The following is a 20233-nucleotide window of genomic DNA, read 5'->3' as shown; positions in this document are numbered from 1 at the left end:
GGCAAATTACTTCACCTTTGGATTTTCATTTCTAAAGAAAAATGTTTCTAAATTCTCCCCTGTTGGCTATAAAGTGTAGCATTATTTAAGTAACTTTGATTAAACCAGTCTAAAGTCACCACTGGCACTTGTGGTGGGCGCACTATGTGGGTACCTTTAGGGTAAACGTATCTCTGGTAAGTCTGGATCCTTCTGGATTCCCAGCCCTGTTAAAAGCATGGAGTGCTGAACCGTGCTTCCACTCAGCACCCCTGTGTAGAGGTCAGGTCTGGAGCCGTGTGCAGTTTCAGTTCTGTTTGGGATTCAATGTAAAAATGCCTGTTACTCCTAGCCTGTGGCTCTCAGCTTGCTGTGCAGAAGAACCCAGATGAGCTGCATGCCTCCTTCAGGGGTAACCCAGAGTATTACTGGCTAAGGCTGCCATAACAAAGCACCACTGACTGGGTGGCTTAGTCTCACAGTTTGGAGGTGAGCAGTCCGAGATCATTGGCAGGGCTGGTTTCTTCTGAGGGCCATGAGGGAAGGATCTGTTCCCTGTCTCTGTCTTTGGCTTGTCGATGGCCATCTACTCCTTGAGTCTTCACATGGTCTTCTCTCTGTGCATGTCTCTAAATGTGCTCTTCTTACAAAGACACTAGTCATATTGGATTGGGGCTCACCCTAATGACTTCATTTTAACTTAATTACATCTGTAGGACCCTGACTCCAAATACAGACACATTCTGAGATACTGAGGGTAAGGACTTCAGCTTATGAATTGGGAGGTAGGGTGAGGACAAAACTTAGCCTATTGTACCCAGGATGACATGTCTGCCTCCATGATTGACCTCAGTTTCTGCATGATTAACTTAGTGACCCTTGATGACACTTATAGCCTGATGAATTGAGTTTCCTAAAGAAGCAGAATATTCTAGATCTGATATATCCTAAGGTATAACTACCTGAAATAAAGGAGGCAGAGGCTGTTTATAATTGTCTCTCCCCATGACCTTCCTGATTATCTGCGTGAAGCCAGCATCGGGCTTATCCTGTGGAGGGAGTCAGGCTGCCTTTCCTCCTACACAGGGTGGCCCCTACCAGACCCTCCATAATTTCTCTCCTGTCAGGTCCTTCTTTGCTTTCTGTCAGTACCTTCACCCAGCTCTTGAGTGATTCTGCCTGAATTAACTCAAGTCTCCCTTGCACCAGAGTTTCTGCTCCTTTTCCTGCCTCTTCCAAGACACTCACATAAAACAAGTTCCTAATTAGTCAGAACCACTTCAGCACACCGTTTTGTTGCTTATCTTTTCCTAATCCTGTAATTGCTTTTAGTCAGAAGCCATTCACATTGGATAGGGCTCAACTCAATGAAATAAAAATCTCAGCTTGATTTAGAATTAGAGGAGCCTTGATTTTAACTGGATTTGAAAGGCGTTTACCTTGTTTTCAATACCAATTAAGAATGCATTAAAATCTATGGTTAAGGGTGAATGACTCCTATAGGAGCTTATTTAAAAAATAGATTCACCAGGTTTTTAGCTGCCTAAATTGAAAAACTAAAAATTGTAGAAAACTAAGACTTATATTGCCATTATATCTCATAAAATGAATTCTGAACATTTCACTCTTGAGAAGTTTTCTTTGTCCTGGTGTTCATATCATTCCTCAATAATAAATAAAAGCTTGTTAGTTATTTCAAACTACTGGGGACAGGGACAAATTGGCCCCTTTCTCAATATCATTTAATAAGATAATAGAAATACTTAACTATTAGTCTAAATCACAGAGCCATGATGATAATAATTGAAGATCATCATTCTTTAGATTTTCTTTAATAAGTGGCCAATTTCAAAATATTTAAACCTGGGTTTCCAAGTGTATATCATTGAGTGAGTGATGACTGTGGCATTTGTTGACTGTTTTCCTGTTGGGTAAAATGATTTTTTTTTTTTCTTCTTGACCAAGTACCTCTTCAGTATGTAAAAATGTGTCTGCTTGTTTTTCAGGAAGAAATACGGCCCCAGTTTGAAGCCAAGTATTCCAAGAAAGAGAGGATGAATCCCATTTCCGGCAAGCCAGAACCATATCAAGCATTTGCAGATAAATGCAGCCGACTTATTGTTTCTGCATCTGGAATATTTTTTATGGTATGAACCCTTTTTTTTTTTACACAACTATGTTTCATAAAGTACAAACCTATAGCATGGGAACAATAATCATACCAGGTATTTAAATACATTCTTTGTACGTTCTGATATTTAGACCTCACAACAGTTCTATATGATGACCAGGGGTGACACCGCTGTCCCATTTTACAGGTGGAGTAACTGAGACTCCAGGAGGTTAAGGGGCTCACCCAGGCTAGCCAGGAAATAGCCAAAAGCTCAGGTTCTCTAACTACTGTTCTTTCCATTTGTCTATGCCATAATGAAAGGAACTAAAACTATGAGATGGAACTTACAGCAATGTCGTTCAAGCTTTCATTTTTACAATGCTCATATAATAAGAAATACATTCTTTGCCATTACCCAGTATATGCTATGCAAATAGATGTATAAAACTGAAAATAGTTATTGAAACAATGCCCATATTTATAATATTCAAGGAACTCTGATTTTTTTTTTGTTTTATTAGTCTGTTTTTTAATGCCAGCTCTAACTCCCTAACATTTATTTTGCTGATGTATGCCGCTGCTGCTGCTAAGTCGCTTCAGTCGTGTCTGACTCTGTGTGACCCCATAAGACAGCAGCCCACCAGGCTCCGCCGTCCCTGGGATTCCAGGCAAGAACACTGGAGTGGGTTGCCATTTCCTTCTCCAATACATGAAAGTGAAAAGTGAAAGTGAAGTCGCTCAGTCGTGTCCGACTCTTAGTGACCAAATGGACTGCAGCCCACCAGGCTCCCCCGTCCCTGGGATTTTCCAGGCAAGAGTACTGGAGTGGGGTGCCATTGCCTTCTCCGGCTGATGGTTATATCAGTTTTCAAAACACTAATCTGAAGCTGGATTGTTAGCTTTTCCTAAAAAGAAGTCATTTTGTGACCCACTTTGACCCTGTTGGTTACTGAACCGCACACATGCGATTTGTCAGAAATGTCATTTTAGAACAGGAAGGAATGGTTAGGATTCTCTGTTTCCTCTTTTCAAAGAGCACATGTGCATCAATACATATCCTAATTGGCTCAAATGGGAAGGACAGAACAACAGAAAATCCAGACAATCTCCCCGCTGTGGCCAGGAAGAACCTGGGGAGATGGTGGGGTAGGCAGATTGCCCAAGTGTCCCTCAGCTTGGATCAAGACTCAGATCCTGCCCTATCTACAGATTCTGCTTTGTAAGCAGTGGGGTCAGGCTTTGCCTCCTGTAAGTACATGTATATGTATTATTTTGGGTTGTATTTCTCACAGTAAGACCTGTAGAGGCTAAAGCCCTGGAGAGGAGAAGCTACTTGCTCAAGGTCACACTGCCAGGTTGTCGCTGAACCAGGACTCAGCCCCCACTTTGACTCAGTACAGTGAACTGTCCATTGTAGCATATCGCCACCCTTGTCTAAATTCAGTGTAGGTCTCGCCTATCTCCCTATCAACAGCTCCAGGATTCAGGCATGGGCGGTTTTTTGTTTGTTTTCTATTATTACTACTATTATTATTTTTTGCCAGTTCAGCTAGGTTTTATACCTGGGCTTTTAGAGCATGTCTCTCACGATATACCAAAGACAGAGTCTATGCAAAACATAGGAAAGCTCCTATAAAAAAAGGAAGCTCTAAGTTGCCAGAGCACATCCTGAAGCCCCACTTTAACATCTAGTTTTTGACGGCCATGTAAGCTAAGGTCTCTTCTCTGAGACACAGTAAGCGAGTCATCTAATGAAAGCCACAGCATTTTTTGGAATCTCAAATCCCCATTATTCACAGAGATAGAGATATGCTATATTCTTCTCAAACACCATCAAGTGTTCAGAGGAAGATGCCTCAGTTCAGTCTGTGTATCTATCTGATAAATAAGAGTATGTACCTTTCATAGGCTTATTCAGCAACAAATAACTGAGCACCTGGCATGATGCTAACATGTTGCAGAAACCATGAACTGCAGAAACAACAGTCACCATCCCTACCTTGGTAGAGCTTACTGTCTGAGTGGGGGAAACTGACAATAAGCTGACAGTTGTTAGAAATTATAAGTTTAGCAACTGAATAACAACAACTAAGCTGCATATTGCAAGAACGCATAGGTACCATGAGCATGCTCAGTTGCACAGTCATGTCTGACTCTTTGCAACCCTACAGACTGTAGCCCACCAGGCTCCTCTGTCCATAGGATTCTCCAGGCACCTGGAGTGGGTTGCCATACCATCCTCCATGGGATATTCCCAAACCAGGGATCAGACCCATGTCTCTTCTGTCTCCTCCACTGGGAGGCGGGTTCTTTACTACTGAGCCATCTGGGAAGCCATTGGTACCATATAACAACAACAAAAAGCCTGAGGAGTGGTGGTGCGGGGAGGGGGGGAGTTCATGAAAAGCATTAATTATGAAGTAGTTCTTGAGATGTGAAGAATGAATAGGTATTAAGTAGACTATGGATGTGCATGTGGGTGTGTCATGTGTTTGGCAGGGGAATGGGCAGGTCAGCGTTTTGGGCAAAGGAAGATTAAGTGTGCTTAGCCTATTTGAAACAACAAGGAAAGGTCTAGAGTCTTTGGAATGAGTGGAAAAACAGTGGGGCTGGAGAGACTCTTCAGGCCACCGTAAGGGCTTTGCTTTTATCCTAAGAGTAAAAGGAAACCAAGAAATAGCTTTAAACAGAAGAGCAACATGATAAGATTTCCATAATATTTGTTCATTTGCTTAATCTAATATTCTGATTTAAAAAGTGTCATTCTGTAGCCTAACAGTTTATCAACTCTCAAGTACCATGGTTTTTCTATTTGGAGAACAAAGAACATACAAACCGATGAGAGGAAGTATCAGCCACATGGAAAGTGTGCCTTTTGTTATGGTGTCTCAAGTCAGGACCACCATGACTGTATCTCCTTTTCCTGTGGGAGGATCTTCTTGGGGTGGGGGGCCCTCCCTGAAATATCCCACCACTGTGCTCACCGGGTGTCCTCTATCTTCCTGCCAGATCTGCGTGGTGATCGCCGCTGTGTTCGGGATTGTCATTTACAGGGTGGTGACCGTCAGCACTTTCGCAGCCTTTAAGTGGGCGTTAATCAGGAATAATTCTCAGGTTGCAACCACAGGAACTGCTGTGTGCATCAATTTCTGCATCATTATGCTGCTGAATGTGGTAAGTGAGCATCTGGGTAACTAGTCACGTGGATAAACTATGTGCAGCAGGTGACTGTGTCTTCTGTTTCTAAAGGGACCTGGCCTCAGAGAGATTGGTCAGTTATGTGACACCTGTGGCTGGCATGAGGTGTACCTTTTGGGGGTATAGAAGATTTGAGTCAAATCTGGCCTGTAGAATTTCCTACAGTATAAGATTGAGCAAGGCATTTGCCCTCTCTAAACCTCAGTTACCTTATGTATCCAATAAGGTAACACTATAAGCCCATTGGGGAAATTTAGAGACCAAAAAAAAAAAAAGGGGGGGGGCTTCCCTGATAGCTCAGTTAGTAAAGAATCCACCTGCAGTGCAGGAGACCTCAGTTTGATTCCTGGGTTGGGAAGATCCCCTGGAGAAGAGATAGGCCACCCACTCCAGTATTCTTGCCTGGAAAATTCCATTGACTGTATAGTCCATGGGGTGGCAAAGAGAAAAAATATATTTTAAGGCCCAGCTCAGAATCGGACATAGCTCAACAGTATTGGTTCCCATTTCTTTTTTGATTCTGAATGATGGGAAGTTAATCTGTATCCAAAGCATTCCTAGAGATAACTCAGCAAGGAGTCTTCCAGGGTGGTACATGTTGCTTGTGTTGATTTCAGGCTTTTTTCAAGTGTGTTTTTCAGCCCATCTGTCTCCCTTGAATCCCAGACTCCTCTTCACCTAACACATTCAACCCCCTTACTCCCCATCTTCTTTCCAGAATCAGCTCCTCCCATAGTCTCCCCATCATAGCTGCCCAGGCTGAAAACCTTGTTCTCCTTGACTTCTCTGTTTCTCTCACCATGAAAATGTATCCAGAGTCTGACCACCTTTCACACATCCCAAGTCCCACCTTGGTCCAAGTCCTCAGGATCTCTCACCTGGGTTATTGCAGTGCCTTCCCCACTGGTCTCCCAGCTTCCCTGTCTGCTCAACCCAGGCTCATCACAGCAGCCAGAGCAAGCTTCACACGAGTAAGCCAGCCTCTCTCACTGTATCTAGTGGCTTTCCTCTCACTCAAAGTTCAGGTCTTCACATGGCTGCTGGGGTCTCCCTCATCTGGCCCCAGTGGGGTCTTTGACCCTGTCTCCCCCTTCTCACCCTGACTCCCCTGCTCCTACTTGGCCTTCCTTTGGTTTCTCAGATGTGTGAGGCATGCTCTCACGCAGGACTTTGGACTTGCTCTTCCCTCCACCTAGAACCTTTTTCCCTGTGGGATCTGTAGACTTTACTCCCGCACCTTCTTCAGGTCTTTGTTCAAAGGTTACTTTTCTAATAGAAGGCTTCCCTGGTCACTCCATGTAAAACTGCAACCCACTCCTGCTTTCTGACCATTGCCTAGCTCCTCGCCCACTTCATTTTTCTCTATGGCGTTGTGCTATGCTAAGTAGCCTCAGTCGTGTCTGAATCTTTACAGCCTTATGGACTGTAGCCTGTCAGGCTCCTCTGTCCATGGGATTCTCCAAGCAAGAATACTGGAGAAGGTTGCCATGCCCTCCTCCAGGGGATCTTCCCAACCTAGGGACCGAACCTGCATCTCTTACATCTCCTCCATTGGCAGGCAGGTGTTTTGTTTTGTTTTGTTTTTTACCATTAGTGCCACCTGTGAAGCCCTCTATGGCATTAATCACCATCTAATAGGCTATTTTTAAACATTTATTGTGTTTATTATCTATCTTCTCCATTTCAGAGTAGCCCCAAGAAGGCAGAAACTTTTGCCATTTTTTTTAATCTCTGTTGTTATTTCCCAGGGACAAAACAGGCTCCGGCTCATAGTAGGCACTCTGTAAACTGTTATTACTAATTACAGATCAAAAGGTAATGACTGACATTGTTAGACTTGAGGTTTGTAGGAGAGAATAAATATATGTAGAGTGCCATGTATAGTGTTTGGCATGGAATAAGTGTTCAATTATAGTTCCCCTCTCTCTTATTTATACTGCAACTTAAATCTGGGCCATAGTGCTGAAATCACTGAGATAATGAAGTATATGTAATTTATTATTAAATATACAGGAACTTTATTATTGTAGGAAAAAAGTTTAAACATCCAGAAAGTAGGAAAAAAAAAGGAGCACTTGCTGATCATTTTGACAGGATGGCTGTGTAACTGTTTGGTCCAGTGGAGACTGAAAGTGGATGTCCGTCACTCCCTAGCACTGCCCCCTCCACAGTTCAGCTGGTCTTAAAGTTAACTGTGGAATAATCTTTGTAAAGGGGAGTGATTCATAGTGAAATGAACCAAAGAGCCAGAGCACTGAAAGATTCTGCATCCAGGTAGGATGTGGTGCATTAAAATTTACTGTATTTTTATCATCTCTTTTCTCCAATGTCTTACTAAAATTTAATTTATTCATCTTAAGAAATAAATTTCTGTGTACATGCCTTGGGTCTATAAACACACACTTGATGATACATTTTGACCAGGTGCCAATGCTGTCAGAGTAATAATTCATGTATCCAACAATGAACTTAAAATCATGTATCCAACAATCTCTACTTCATGGAACACAGCCAAGAAAAAAAAAAAGAAGTAAAAATGAAGCAGGAGGGGAGTTGAAATAGTATATAATTAGGGACAGTACAAAGCACCTACTGTGTGTTAGCAGCTAGACAGGTGTTTTATATGTTTAGTAAAGGGTTTCTGAGTCACCAAAATGGATGATAAAGTCCATACACTGAAGCTTACATGTATCATCATATTTTTGAGAAAGGTTGTCTGAACAGTTAAATTTAATTTTCCTTGATAATTAACTTTAATGATATGATACTTTTGTAATATTAAAGTACATTTGATTAACATCAAATATATCTGTCCTAATATGTTGTTAACCAGTATTTTATATTTATGATACAGTTGAGATGTATGACTCATCTATACCACAAGACTTCATATTGAAAATTATACCAATCTCTTTTAATGCTGGACTCTTACAGAGTCTGAGGTTTCTATACATAAAATGTGTTACTATGGCTATATGAATTGTATTTTACTATAACAAACCATAATTATTGCTGAAAGTTTAAAGTCATACAATCTGAGTATTTTGACTTTAAGTAGTTAGCCCAGAAATCTGGGGTAAGAGAGTTCAAAAGTTAGTAAGGACCTCAAAATGAGTGAGTCTCAACCACGTGTAAGGAAAATGATGATATTAAGAAGAAGTGAGGTAACATGCCTAAGACCTACAGCTTTCTGGCTGGTAAAGCTCTAATTCCAGCCTGGGGAATTTTACCCAGTGTGATTTTACTATTTTAGTTTAAACGTGATCTTCATTTCCATATTTTCCAAATCCATTTGACTAGTTTTCTTTTTCCTCTTCATTTATTACATTTCATTTTAGAGGAAGAACTTGCTCTTTTTCTTTTAATGTATGCCCTCCTAGGAAACCTCTTAGAGGAGGGTTTGCCCTTAACTCTAACCCCTCCACTTCCATACACGCACACATGGGCACACTCCCCTTCTGTCGAGCCATCTGTTTCCGTTAACCAGATGGTTAGGTGAGTTAGGGATACACCTAATTAATGAATGGAAAAGCAGAGTACCATAGGTTTGGTGGTTCCTAATAATGTTTCATCACTTTATTATTTATGAATGCTATCATCTAGAAAATACAACAGCCGGTAAAAACAATGGGATTACAGACTCTTTTCAGAAGCAGTCTTAGAGATTTTACCCTGAGGATGCAGAGTCCCAGGAATATTATGACTTGCCCAGCATCACTTAACAAGTTACTAATTATGGCATCTGGCTTGTTGTCACAGAATTATTCATCCCAATCAAAAAGTGAGATTTCAAAAATGGGCCCATTTCTTTCTTGCCCTGAGAAGACATAATTGTAGACAGTATTTTCATTGTTTCAACAGGGGGATGGTAATTATTTTGATTCATGACTTAATTATCCATTTGCTTCATAATTACCTATCTTAGACCATCTACAGTTTGTTAAATGTAGGAAATTTATTTTACAGCTCTATGAAAAGGTTGCTCTTCTTCTGACAAATTTAGGTGAGTAGAACCCTTTTAATTTCATGATACATTATTGTGGTCTGAAAAATGCCTTCTCAAAGAGTCGTATCTGAAACACTGCTGAAAAGAAGCATTCCCTTTATTTTGAATTGTGTACAACAGTTTGCTCTTTGCTCTCAACAGGACATGTTAACTATGTCTAAGAGCTGGGAGAATCTTTCCTACCTAAAGTTTTAAAAGCTCCCACAAATACTATCCTTTCATGAACTAACACAATTTAAAGTAGGTTTTCTCTTAATGCCCCAAAACTATAACATCACAAAAATACATGTGTATGAAGTACCTATAATCATTTAGGAAAGGAGTCATTTGCTACAGCCTACAATTTTCATTTAATTAAAAACATAGCCAGTCTTCATGGCATATAAAATCATAGCAAAGTTAGTTGCTTTGAAGACCAGGAGTCTTTTACCAGGAATATAGGCAGGCTAACTATCACAGACATTTGTAGAAATATTTATCTGAACAGTTACGCCTAAGACCCTGTAAAGCACCAGAGCAGTCTGGTGCCAGCTATAAGCTGTGCATTCACTACATTTTCAAGACAGAGGAACTGTCCCAATTTCATTAATGAGATATTAGTCATTTTACTCTATGCAGTCTGTGAAAATTATATGCTCCCACACAGAACCTGTTTTAGTGCATTCCCATATGTAGCTTCTCCAAAAGGGGAAAAACACAGAAGTGTTTTTATTTATAATAACCATTATAATAAAAGATGCTGTTTATTTAGCCCTTCTATGTGCCAGATACAGAGCCAGGCACCTGGCATATCTCCTGTAAAGTCACAGAAATCTTCCATCACCACCACTCTTTTTCCCAAAAGATAAAAGTTCATGTCCACAGAAGAGATAACTGCCCATTGATATAGTCTTTGTCCAGTGGCAACTTGATGCAGGCTGGAAAAGATGCTGATGGAGATCCAGCCCTGGTCAGTCTGGTCCATCTGGGAAACCACCAGTTGGTTGATGACCTAGGAGACCTTCCTGTGTAACCAAGAATTCAGTAGCAGAAATGAAATGAAGCTAAAGCCCTAAAGCAGCCTTTGTCATTTCTTCCCTCCACGGGAGTACAGCCTTATTCTGAAATGGACATTTAAACCATTTTAAATAAGATTCCCTTTGTCTCTCCCCTCCCTTCTCATATATGCTCCTCGGAAGCATTTTGAGTTATCATTTGTGGGAAAGGAATTGATGGAGTAAAGTGGTAAATGAGCAACTAGAAGCTCAGGGAATCTATGTAGAAACAGAAAGTACTGTTGCATTAAATGCATTTTCTTTGATGTTGTTTGAGGTGAGGATGGAAGTCCTAGTGAAGGAGAAGTGCATTTGACGTGAGATTTCAGGTTGGAGGACTGAGCCATATTTTTGGCTGTATCACAGTATCCAAAGAGCATTTGCTGTATGGAAGTTGAAATATGAGGAGATGAGAACTGGTGCCTGACTGAGGTCAGGAAATTGTAAAACAAAGATACTAGTAAAAGCTCTGGAGGTGAGGTCATCTGGGTATTTGTACATGAAGTTGAAAATGATGCTGGATGAGGGTGACAGGTAAAGGAGTCAGATGCTCATTCTGAGATGGGGGTCTGATTTCTAGTCCAGTAGCATCTCACATCACAGCAGAAATAGAAGTCAAGACCACAGAGTTATTAGGAGCTGGGAGGGGACCTGACCCCACATAATTTCCACCTATGAGGTGGGTCCTAAGAGCAAAAGAAAGGCTCCTGCAAAGAGCCAGGGCTAGGCATGTGGTGCCTTCAGCCTGGCTGTGTCTGACCCAGGCTCTTGGGGCATCCTAGAACAGAGGAACAAACCACATATCCCCTCCCCTCAGACAAGTATAGCCACTTGCCACCAAATCCTTCTTGGGGCTGGTCTGGGAGCTTGAGGATCCCACGGATGGTCCATTCCATTGCACGCCATCTATGGGTCTCCTGCAGCCTCCTTGGACCTCCTGTGCACCCACCCCGTGTGTCTGGAGAGTGACAGAGGGAGCTGAGAGGGAGTCAGATGCAGCCTCTCTCAAACTCTGCTCCCCTTGTGTCCACAGAACAGCCTCGCACAGAGTCCGAGTGGGAGAACAGCTTCACCCTGAAAATGTTTCTTTTTCAGTTTGTCAATCTGAACAGCTCCACATTTTACATCGCGTTCTTCCTCGGAAGGTAAGAACCCCGTATCTCCGCACATCCTGGGGCTAGGAACAGCACGCAAAGGTCATTGACCAGGGATGACAGAGAAGGCAGCCTTTAGAGTAACCTCATAAAGTATAAAAAGATCAGTCTCCTTTCTTTTACCTTCCCATTCCCAGGATGGTCTCTGTCAGAGCCCCTTGTACCCTTTCTTGCTAAGGTGAGTAGAAAAAAATAGTTTGCACATGTGAAGGATGAGTGTCACTCTTGCAGGCTCCATCGGTATCTGAATCAGGCCCCTGGATCTTGTACCTGTAAGAGCAGGTGACATCATGGAGGACGGGGGGGAGCATGTCCTACGTCCCTGACCACACAGAGTGGGGAAGGATATTCACATGGGAAGGGGGGCTAACCCATGCCGAGGGAGCCTGGGTTATTTCTGAATCCAGCAGTTCTGAGGATCTGGAGTGGCCGTGTCCCATGAATTCCATCACCACGAATTATGTCTGAGGAGACGAGAACCAGGGAAGAGCCAAGTGTTGGGTTTTGGTGAACAGGATGAGCAGCCTCTCTGCAGTTTCTAGCTACTTCATGGCATTCTAGTCAAATAGTTTTCTTTAAAAAAAGCATTACTAATATTCCAAAAGATCAACTGTACCCAACCTGCTGCTTACACAACAAGCACTTGATATTAAGCAGAAAATGTTAAAAGTTACAGCATGCAGCAAAAACTGGCCTCTGTGGTCAGCAGCCAGGCAGAACACCCAGAAGAGAAATACCCCCAGAGAATTCCAGAAGTTGCCATTATGCCATTTCTGGGGAGTTTTCCTAATTCCATCAGACCTGTTCCTTACTGCACCATAATTTTCACTGGAGGATGTGCTAATCTGAATATAATCTTCATTGAAGGCTACAGGATGCTAATGGTTTGTTTTTCTGTGTGTGTTGAAGATTCACAGGACACCCAGGTGCCTACTTGAGGCTGATAAACAGGTGGAGACTAGAAGAGGTCGGTATTCTCCCATCACTCCTGCTTTCCTACAGACTTCTATTAAACAGCCTGAGGGCAACTTTGTGCAGATTAGAAAGCAGACAGCCTTTCTGCCTGTCCATTGATTCTTGAATTTCTGTGTTTGCTTACCTCGCAGTGCCACCCTAGTGGATGCCTTATTGATCTCTGTATGCAAATGGGTATTATAATGGTGCTAAAGCAGACCTGGAATAATTTCATGGAACTTGGCTACCCGTAAGTACCTTAGGTATCTATACTTGAGAGGCAGCATGTCTCTTGGCTATTGGCTTTTCTAGGTGTGGCAAGTAAGATAAGCAATGCAGACTCAGCAGTTAAGCCCATGCATATTATACCTGGAGCTAGTCTTCATGCTTAGATATTCAGAGACAAATGATGAAAGTAATAAACATGGGCCCTTTTTGAAGATTTAGTACAAACTGCGTGAACAAAAGTGAATATTCCTTAAGAAGTCTCTGTGGACCCCTAAATATTGGATATCCACTTCCAAGCTGCTTTAAATGATGACACATTAACTGGACCTCTGTGCCTGCTCCCCAGCCCCTGCAATAAATCACAAATGGTCATTTTTTAGCTACTTTAAATTCAGACTATGTAGAAAAGGAATACCCCCCTAAAAATAGGATTTAAAAAAGAAATTGGATTATTTCTAAGTCAGCATATCTTAACCAGTTAAAACTGTGATTATCACTAATAACAGTTTATGTTGATGATTGCATCAGTTTTGTAAGGATAACCTTGAATTTGGCTGTGTTTACTCAGTTATGGTCAGTTAAGTTTTAAAGGGACATAAATCAACAGTAGTTCTATTTCTGTTTTAATTCTATACATATAGGTTTCCATGTCAGCCCAGTGTCCCCATAGAGAATTCTAGGTTTCAGGGAGGACCACTCAGCCAGAACAATTAGCTGGAGCTTAGTTCACTTCGGAAAGTCATCTCTCAGCTCCCTGTAAGAACCAACGTCAGTAATTTTCTCTTCTCAGATTTACTTTAGAAAACTTCTTCCAAGTGTTTCATGTTTTCTATAAAACTTTTAAAAAGATAAAGCATAAAATTAAAAATTAGAAACATATTCTTGTTTAAAGTATGATCCATAACTTATCAAAATGTCATAGACATCAAGGGAACTATATTTTATCTTCTATGAATATGGACATAGAACAATATTGTGAATTAGGCAGAATTGTCTTTGATACCCATTTTCTTAATTTCACATTTTTGTTTTGGAATTGGTACTCTCAGATACCCTTCAACTTTCTCCTTGCCTCCGACAGCATACAGACCTGATTCTCCCCACACATTTCTTCAACCCCATTCCATATCATAAGATGCACTTCTGAACACTGCTAAGGTTAAATGTACTAACCTCACCAGTGTGAGCTGCATTTTACTAGGAATCAGAGCCCCCATTGAGTTCAAGCCAAAAGCAGACAAGTCCAGTTGTAGACCTGCAGGCTTCTGTGTGCCAGGAGAGGAGGAAGCCTTTGTGGGTTTTCAGACCTTCTAGGATCCTCAAATCAGTTTGCAGGTCATCACCCTATGGTAAGACTGCTCATGGCTCCTTAAATAAGCCAGCAAGGCCAAACCCTCTTCTCCTCAGAGGTCTGAGTGTTGCCTTTACACTGGAGGATCAGTTTATCAACATTCTCAGTCCTCTAACCAACCCTTCAAGGCAACACTGAATAGGAGACAGTTTTGTGAATGATTAAAATAAGTTCATCAATCATTCTGTTCACTTTGAAGTACAAGTGCTTGAAGTATAGCCTCCATTGTTACTTCCTTCCTAATCCAAGGCTTTAGCTCCTAGGCAGCCTGTCCTAAATTTTTTTTAAACTACTGCTCTGTATTTTAACTCTACTTCTTATTACTTAAGTTATATATGTATATATATATTTTTTTAATAAATTGATTTTGTTGTGCAGGTTAATTCAGAATTGGTGGACTAGAAGAAAAGTACGACAAGAACATGGGCCTGAAAGGAAAATAAGTTTCCCACAATGGGAAAAGGACTACAACCTTCAGCCGATGAATGCCTACGGACTCTTTGATGAATACTTAGAAATGAGTAGGAAAATAGTCTATTTTATTCTATTTTAAAAATTTTATTGAATTTTAGTTGATTTAAGTGTTGTGTTAATTTCTGTTATACAGCAAAGTAGTTATACATATGTATAACTCAGTTATACACATGTATATTTTTCATATTCTTTTCCATTATGGTTGACCATAGGATATTGCATATAGTTCCCTGTGCTCTAGAGTAGGACCTTGTTTTCTGTTTTATCCTATTAATTATAAATGTGAATTCTAGCTCTCTGCTGCTACTGCTGCTAAGTCACTTCAGTCATGTCCGACTCTGTGCGACCCCATAGATGGCAGCCCACCAGGCTCCCCCATCCCTGGGATTCTCCAGGCAAGAACACTGGAGTGGGTTGCCATTTCCTTCTCCAATAGCTGCATTTAACCAGACATATACCATTATTGTTGAGGCTGACAGTGTGGAGGGATTCTTGAGCTAAATGCAGAGGAAGGGTATCTTGCTTTAAGAAACTTTATTGATAGAAATAGTGCCAAGTCACTTCACACTCTTCACGACATTGTGTCCTGTCCCTTGCAATAAATCAACAGAAAAAATAAAAAATGAGCTGAAAACCTGGAGAACCAAAGAAAAAGGAGTGATCACTCATGGTATGATTGATTCATTCAGCACGCATCTTTTTTTTTTTTAATTGAAGTATAGTTGATTTACAGTGTTGTGTTAGTTTCAGGTGTAAAACAAAGGGACTCAATTATGCATGCTGCTGCTAAGTCGCTTCAGTCGTGTCTGACTCTGTGCGACCCTATAGACGGCAGCCCACCAGGCTCCCCCGTCCCTGGGATTCTCCAGGCAAGAACACTGGAGTGGTTGCCATTTCCTTCTCCAATGCATGAAAGTGAAAAGTGAAAGGGAAGTCGCTCAGTCCTGTCTGACTCTTAGCGACCCCATGGACTACAGCCTACCAGGCTCCTCTATCCATGGGATTTTCCAGGCAAGAGTACTGGAGTGGGGTGCCATTGCCTTCTCTGCAATTATGCATATATATATATAAAAGAACAGATATTCTTTTTCATATTCTTTTCCTACAAGACATTTACAATAGTTCCCTGTACTATATAGTAGGACCTTGTTGTTTATTTTATATATAGTAGTTTGTATCCAGCAGACATCTTTTGAACCATGTTATGTCCAGACTTGATGTTTGGCACTAGAGATACAAGAAGGAATGAGGCGCAGTCGCAGCTCTCAAGAGCATTCTGTGGCGGGAAGTCAGAGATGTGAAATGTTAAGTGCAATAAAGTAGCAGAGATGCTTCAGGATGAGTTGCTAGCAGGTAGAATGGGCAGTCATTTCTCTTGGAAAGGGTGGCAGGAATCTGGGAATGTATAAGCTTAATGCTACACTTCCATTGAAGGAATCTCATTTCTCTGTAATCAAACCCAAGCCATTTATTTTACCATGTATCTGAGAGCATGGACTTTAGAAACAGATTGCTGTTGTTGTTCAGTCACTGAGTCATGTCCTACTCTTTGCAACGCCATGAAATGCAGCATGCAAGGCTTCCCTGTCCTTCACTATGTCGCAGAGTTTGTTCAAATTCATGTCCATTGAGTGATGCTGTCTAACCATCTCATCCTCTACTGCCCTTTTCTTCTTTTGCCTTTGATCTTGCGCAGAATCGGGCTCTTTTCCAATGAGTCAGCTTTTTGCATCAGGTAGCCAAAGTATTGGAGCTTTAACATCAGTCCTTCCACTGAATATTGACGTTTGATTTCCTTTAGGACTGACTGGTTTGATCTCCTTGCAGTCCAAGGGACTCTCAAGAGTCTTCTGCTGCTGCTAAGGTGCTTTAGTCGAGTCCGACTCTGTGTGACCCCACAGACGGCAGCCCACCAGGCTCCCCCATCCCTGGGATTCTCCAGGCAAGAACACTGGAGTGGGTGCCATCCCAGCCCCTCACTTATTAACTCTGAAACCTTGGGAAATTGCTTAATGTCTTTGTCTCACTTTCCACTTCTCTATCATGGGGATAAAAAGAGTAACCACTTCAGTGTATCTTTGTGTGGACTAAATAAATTAATGCATGGAAAGGGCTTAGAACGATGCCTAGTTCAGAGTATGTACTGGATATATGTTAACCATGTCTTTATTATTTTTCTTTGTGTCTCACAGGGGAGAAAAACTTAACAAAATATCTTAGCAGATACAATGAGTGTGGATAGATTTTCTTGTTTTGGGGTTTTTTTTCTAATTATGTTTAAGCTCTGAGACATTGGGGTGGAAGTGGGAGTAAGGGATGGGCAAGATGCATTAATTCTGAAAGAAGCAGTTGTTTCTGGGCAAATCTGAAAATTAAAGGAGTGGTAGAAGTGAAGCTTAATGTTTCTCAGATCGCTTATGTCCTACGTATCTACCGGTGTTTTTAGAGTTTCAATTATAGAATGGCATAATGGTATAACTTGGAGAAGAAATCAATTTGGGCATTAATAATAAAACTTAATAAAATGAATTCATTAAGAGAACTAACCACTTGGAGGTCTCTTAATGGATTCTTCTCCCATAAAGAAGGAAATGAACAGTAATGTTGGTATATAGAGTGCTTGAAAAGAAGCTGTTATGGGGTTAGAACTGGTAGTGCTCCAAATACCACAGTAGCTTTGCAGCAAGAAACAAATCTCTGAAGTATCACAAGAAGACTAGTGAATACTAATTGCTTGCTTCTGTTCTTGTTGTTGTTTGTTATTTTCTTAATGACCTTCCTGCTTTGTTATATTTTTTAAAATGTTTTCATTGAAGTAGAATATAAAGTGAGAAAGGCATATAAATCAAGTGTGTGTATCAATGAATATTCACACAGTTATGCATAGATGTAACCAACCTATGTAGGTGAGGACTTAACACACTACTGGCATCAGACCCAAAGCCGGCCCACTGCCTGGCTTTGAAAATCATTCTGTTGGAAGACAGCAATATCCATTTAGTTACATATTATCTATAGTTACTTTTTAAATTTAATTTTTATATTATAGTTGATTGACAGTGTTTTGTTAGTTTCGGGTGTATAGCACAGAGGTTCAGTTACACACAGTTGTTTAGTTGCTAAGGGCTATCCGGCTGTTTCGCCACCCCATGGACTGTAGCCCCCCAGGATCCTCTGTCCATGGGATTTCCCAGGCAAGAATACTGGAGTGGGTTGCCATTTCCCTCTCCAGGGGATCTTCCAGACCCAGAGATCAAACGTGTGTTTCCTGAATTGGCAGGCAGATTCTTTACCACTGAGCCACCAGGGAAGCCCCTCAGTTATATATGTATATATAGATATAAATACCTATCCATTCTTTTTCAAATTCTTTTCCCTTATAGATTATTACAGAATATTGAGTAAAGTTCCCTGTGCTATATATACAGTAGGTCCTTGTTGATTATTTTATATATAGTACTATGAATATGTGAGTAACAAACAATTTATCTCTTCTCCCCAGCTTTCCTGTTTGGTACCATAAGTTTGTTTTGGAAATAAGTTCATTTGTATCATGTTTTTAGATTCCACTTGTAAGTGATATCATATAGCATTTGTCTGTCTGACTTATTTTACTAACAATATTCTCTACGCCCATTAATGTTGCTGTAAATGGCATTATTTCATTCTTTTTAATGTCTGAGTAATATTCCATTGTATATATGTACCACATCTTTTTTATCCAATTCTCTGTCAACAAACATTTATGTTGCTTCCACGTCTTGGCTATAGTATATAGTGCTTTGATGAACATTGGGGTCATGTATCTTTCGGAATTATGGTTTTTTTATGGCTATATTCCCTGGAGTTGGATCGATAAATCATATGGTAGCTCTATTTTTAGCTTTCTAAGAAACCGCCATACTGTTCTCCATGGTGGTTGTACCACTTTACATTCCCACAAAGCATGTAGGAGGGTTCCCTTTTCTCCACACCCTCTCTGGCATTTGTTATTATAGACCTTTTGATGATGACCATTCTGACTGGTGTGAGGTGACACTTCACTGTAGGTTCGATTTGCATTTCCCTAATAAATAGCAACATTTAGCATCTTTTCATGTGCCTGTTGGTCATCTATATGTCTCCTTTGGAGAAATGTCTATTTTAATCTTCTGACCATTTTTGATTTGGTTGTTTTTTCCATAATAAGCTGCATGAGCTGTTTGTGTATTTTAGAAACTAATTCCATGTCGATCACTTCATTTGCAAATATTTTCTCCCATGCTATAGGTTGTCTTTTCATTTTATTGGTGGTTTCCTGTGCTCTGCAAAAGCTTTTAGGTTTAATTAGGTCCCATTTATTTTCATTTTTATTATTCTAGGAGGTAGATTCAAAAATATATTCCTGTGATTTATGTCAAAAAGTGTTCTATGTTTTCCTCTAAGAGCTTTATAGTATCTGGTCTTATATTTAGGTCTTTATTCTTTTATATGTAGCTGTCCAGTTTTCCCAGCACCACTTATTGAAGTCTTTTCTCCATTGTATAGTCTTGCCTGCTTTGTCATAGATTAATTTACCATAGATGCATGGGTTTATTTCTGGGTTTTCTGTCCTGTTCTATTGATCTATAACTGCTTTTGTGCCAGTAACATACTATTCTCATGACTGTAACTTTGTAGTATAATCTGAAGTTGGGGAACCTGATTCCTCCAGATCCATTTTTCTTTCTCAGGATAGCTTTGGCTATCTGGGGTCTTCTGTGTTTCCATACTGATTTTTAAGATTTTTTTCATTCTAGTTCTGTGGAAAGTGCCATTGGTAATAGAAATTGCATTGAATCTGTAGATTGCCTTAGGTAGTATAGTCATTTTGATAATATTAATTCTTCCAATCTGAGAACACAGTGTATCTTTCCATCTGTTTTGTGTCATCTTCATTTCTTTCATCAGCATCTTAAGAGTTTTCAGAGTCTTTTGCCACTTTAGGTAGGCTTATTCCTGGGTATTCACTTTGATGTATGGTAAATGGGATTATTTCCTTCACTTTCTGATCTTTTGTTAGTATATTCTGTTGCATTTCTGTATACTATTTTGTTTCCTGTGATCTTAACCGAATTCATTGATAAACTAGTAGTTTTCTGATAGCATCTTTAGGGTTTTTTGTGTACAGTATCATTTCATCTGCAAATAGTGACAGTTTTACTTCTTTTCCAAATTGGGTTCCTTTTTCTTCTTCTGATTGCTGTTGGCTAGAATGTCCAGAACTATGTTGAATAAAAGTGGTGAGAGGGGACGTTTTTGTCTTGCTCCTGATCATACAAGAAATGCTTTCAGCTTTTCTCCATTGAGTATGATGTTAGTAGTGGGTTTGTTATATATGGCCTTTATTATGTTGAGGTATATTCCCTCTAAGTCCACTTTCTGGAGAGTTTTATCATAAATAGGTGTTGAATTTTGTAAAACATTCTACTAAGATGATCATATAGATTTTTCAGTTTGTTGACACAATATATTGCACAGACTGATTTGCTCAGGTTGGCTTTAGGCAGTCTATCTGCTGATGGCTAGAGCTACTTTCCCACCCTTTTGGTTGTTTGAAAGTGAAAGTAAAGTTGTTCAGTCCTGTCCATTTCTTTGCAACCCTATGGACTGTAGCCCGCTAGGCTCCTCCTCCGCCCATGGGATTTTCTAAGCAAGAATACTTGTGGGTTGCCAGTTTCTTCTCCAGGGGGTCTGCCTGACCCAGGGATTGACCTCAGGTCT

General features: G+C 40.5%; 1 protein-coding gene across 23 annotated transcripts in view; it reads left to right on the top strand.

The window, feature by feature from the left end:
- ANO4 (anoctamin 4) overlaps positions 1-20233 on the top strand; it is a 428567-nt gene that overhangs the window by 367517 nt on the left and 40817 nt on the right. For 22 of the 23 annotated variants that reach the window (XM_055575846.1, XM_055575864.1, XM_055575835.1 and 19 more), the window contains 7 exons: positions 1986-2126; positions 5102-5266; positions 9257-9293; positions 11364-11475; positions 12394-12451; positions 12591-12688; positions 14396-14538. In XM_055575846.1, coding sequence (XP_055431821.1) covers positions 1986-2126; positions 5102-5266; positions 9257-9293; positions 11364-11475; positions 12394-12451; positions 12591-12688; positions 14396-14538 — 754 coding nt within the window. Of the gene's footprint in view, positions 1-1985; positions 2127-5101; positions 5267-9256; positions 9294-11363; positions 11476-12393; positions 12452-12590; positions 12689-14395; positions 14539-16292; positions 18581-20233 lie in introns of those variants that run through there. The other variant, XM_055576013.1, reaches the window with a different exon arrangement.

This window comes from Bubalus kerabau, chromosome 1 (assembly GCF_029407905.1).
Source record: "Bubalus kerabau isolate K-KA32 ecotype Philippines breed swamp buffalo chromosome 1, PCC_UOA_SB_1v2, whole genome shotgun sequence".
NCBI classification, from domain to species: Eukaryota; Metazoa; Chordata; class Mammalia; order Artiodactyla; family Bovidae; genus Bubalus; species Bubalus kerabau.
The sequence above is the reverse complement of the archived record's forward strand: the minus strand, read 5'-3'. Positions and strand labels throughout refer to the sequence as shown.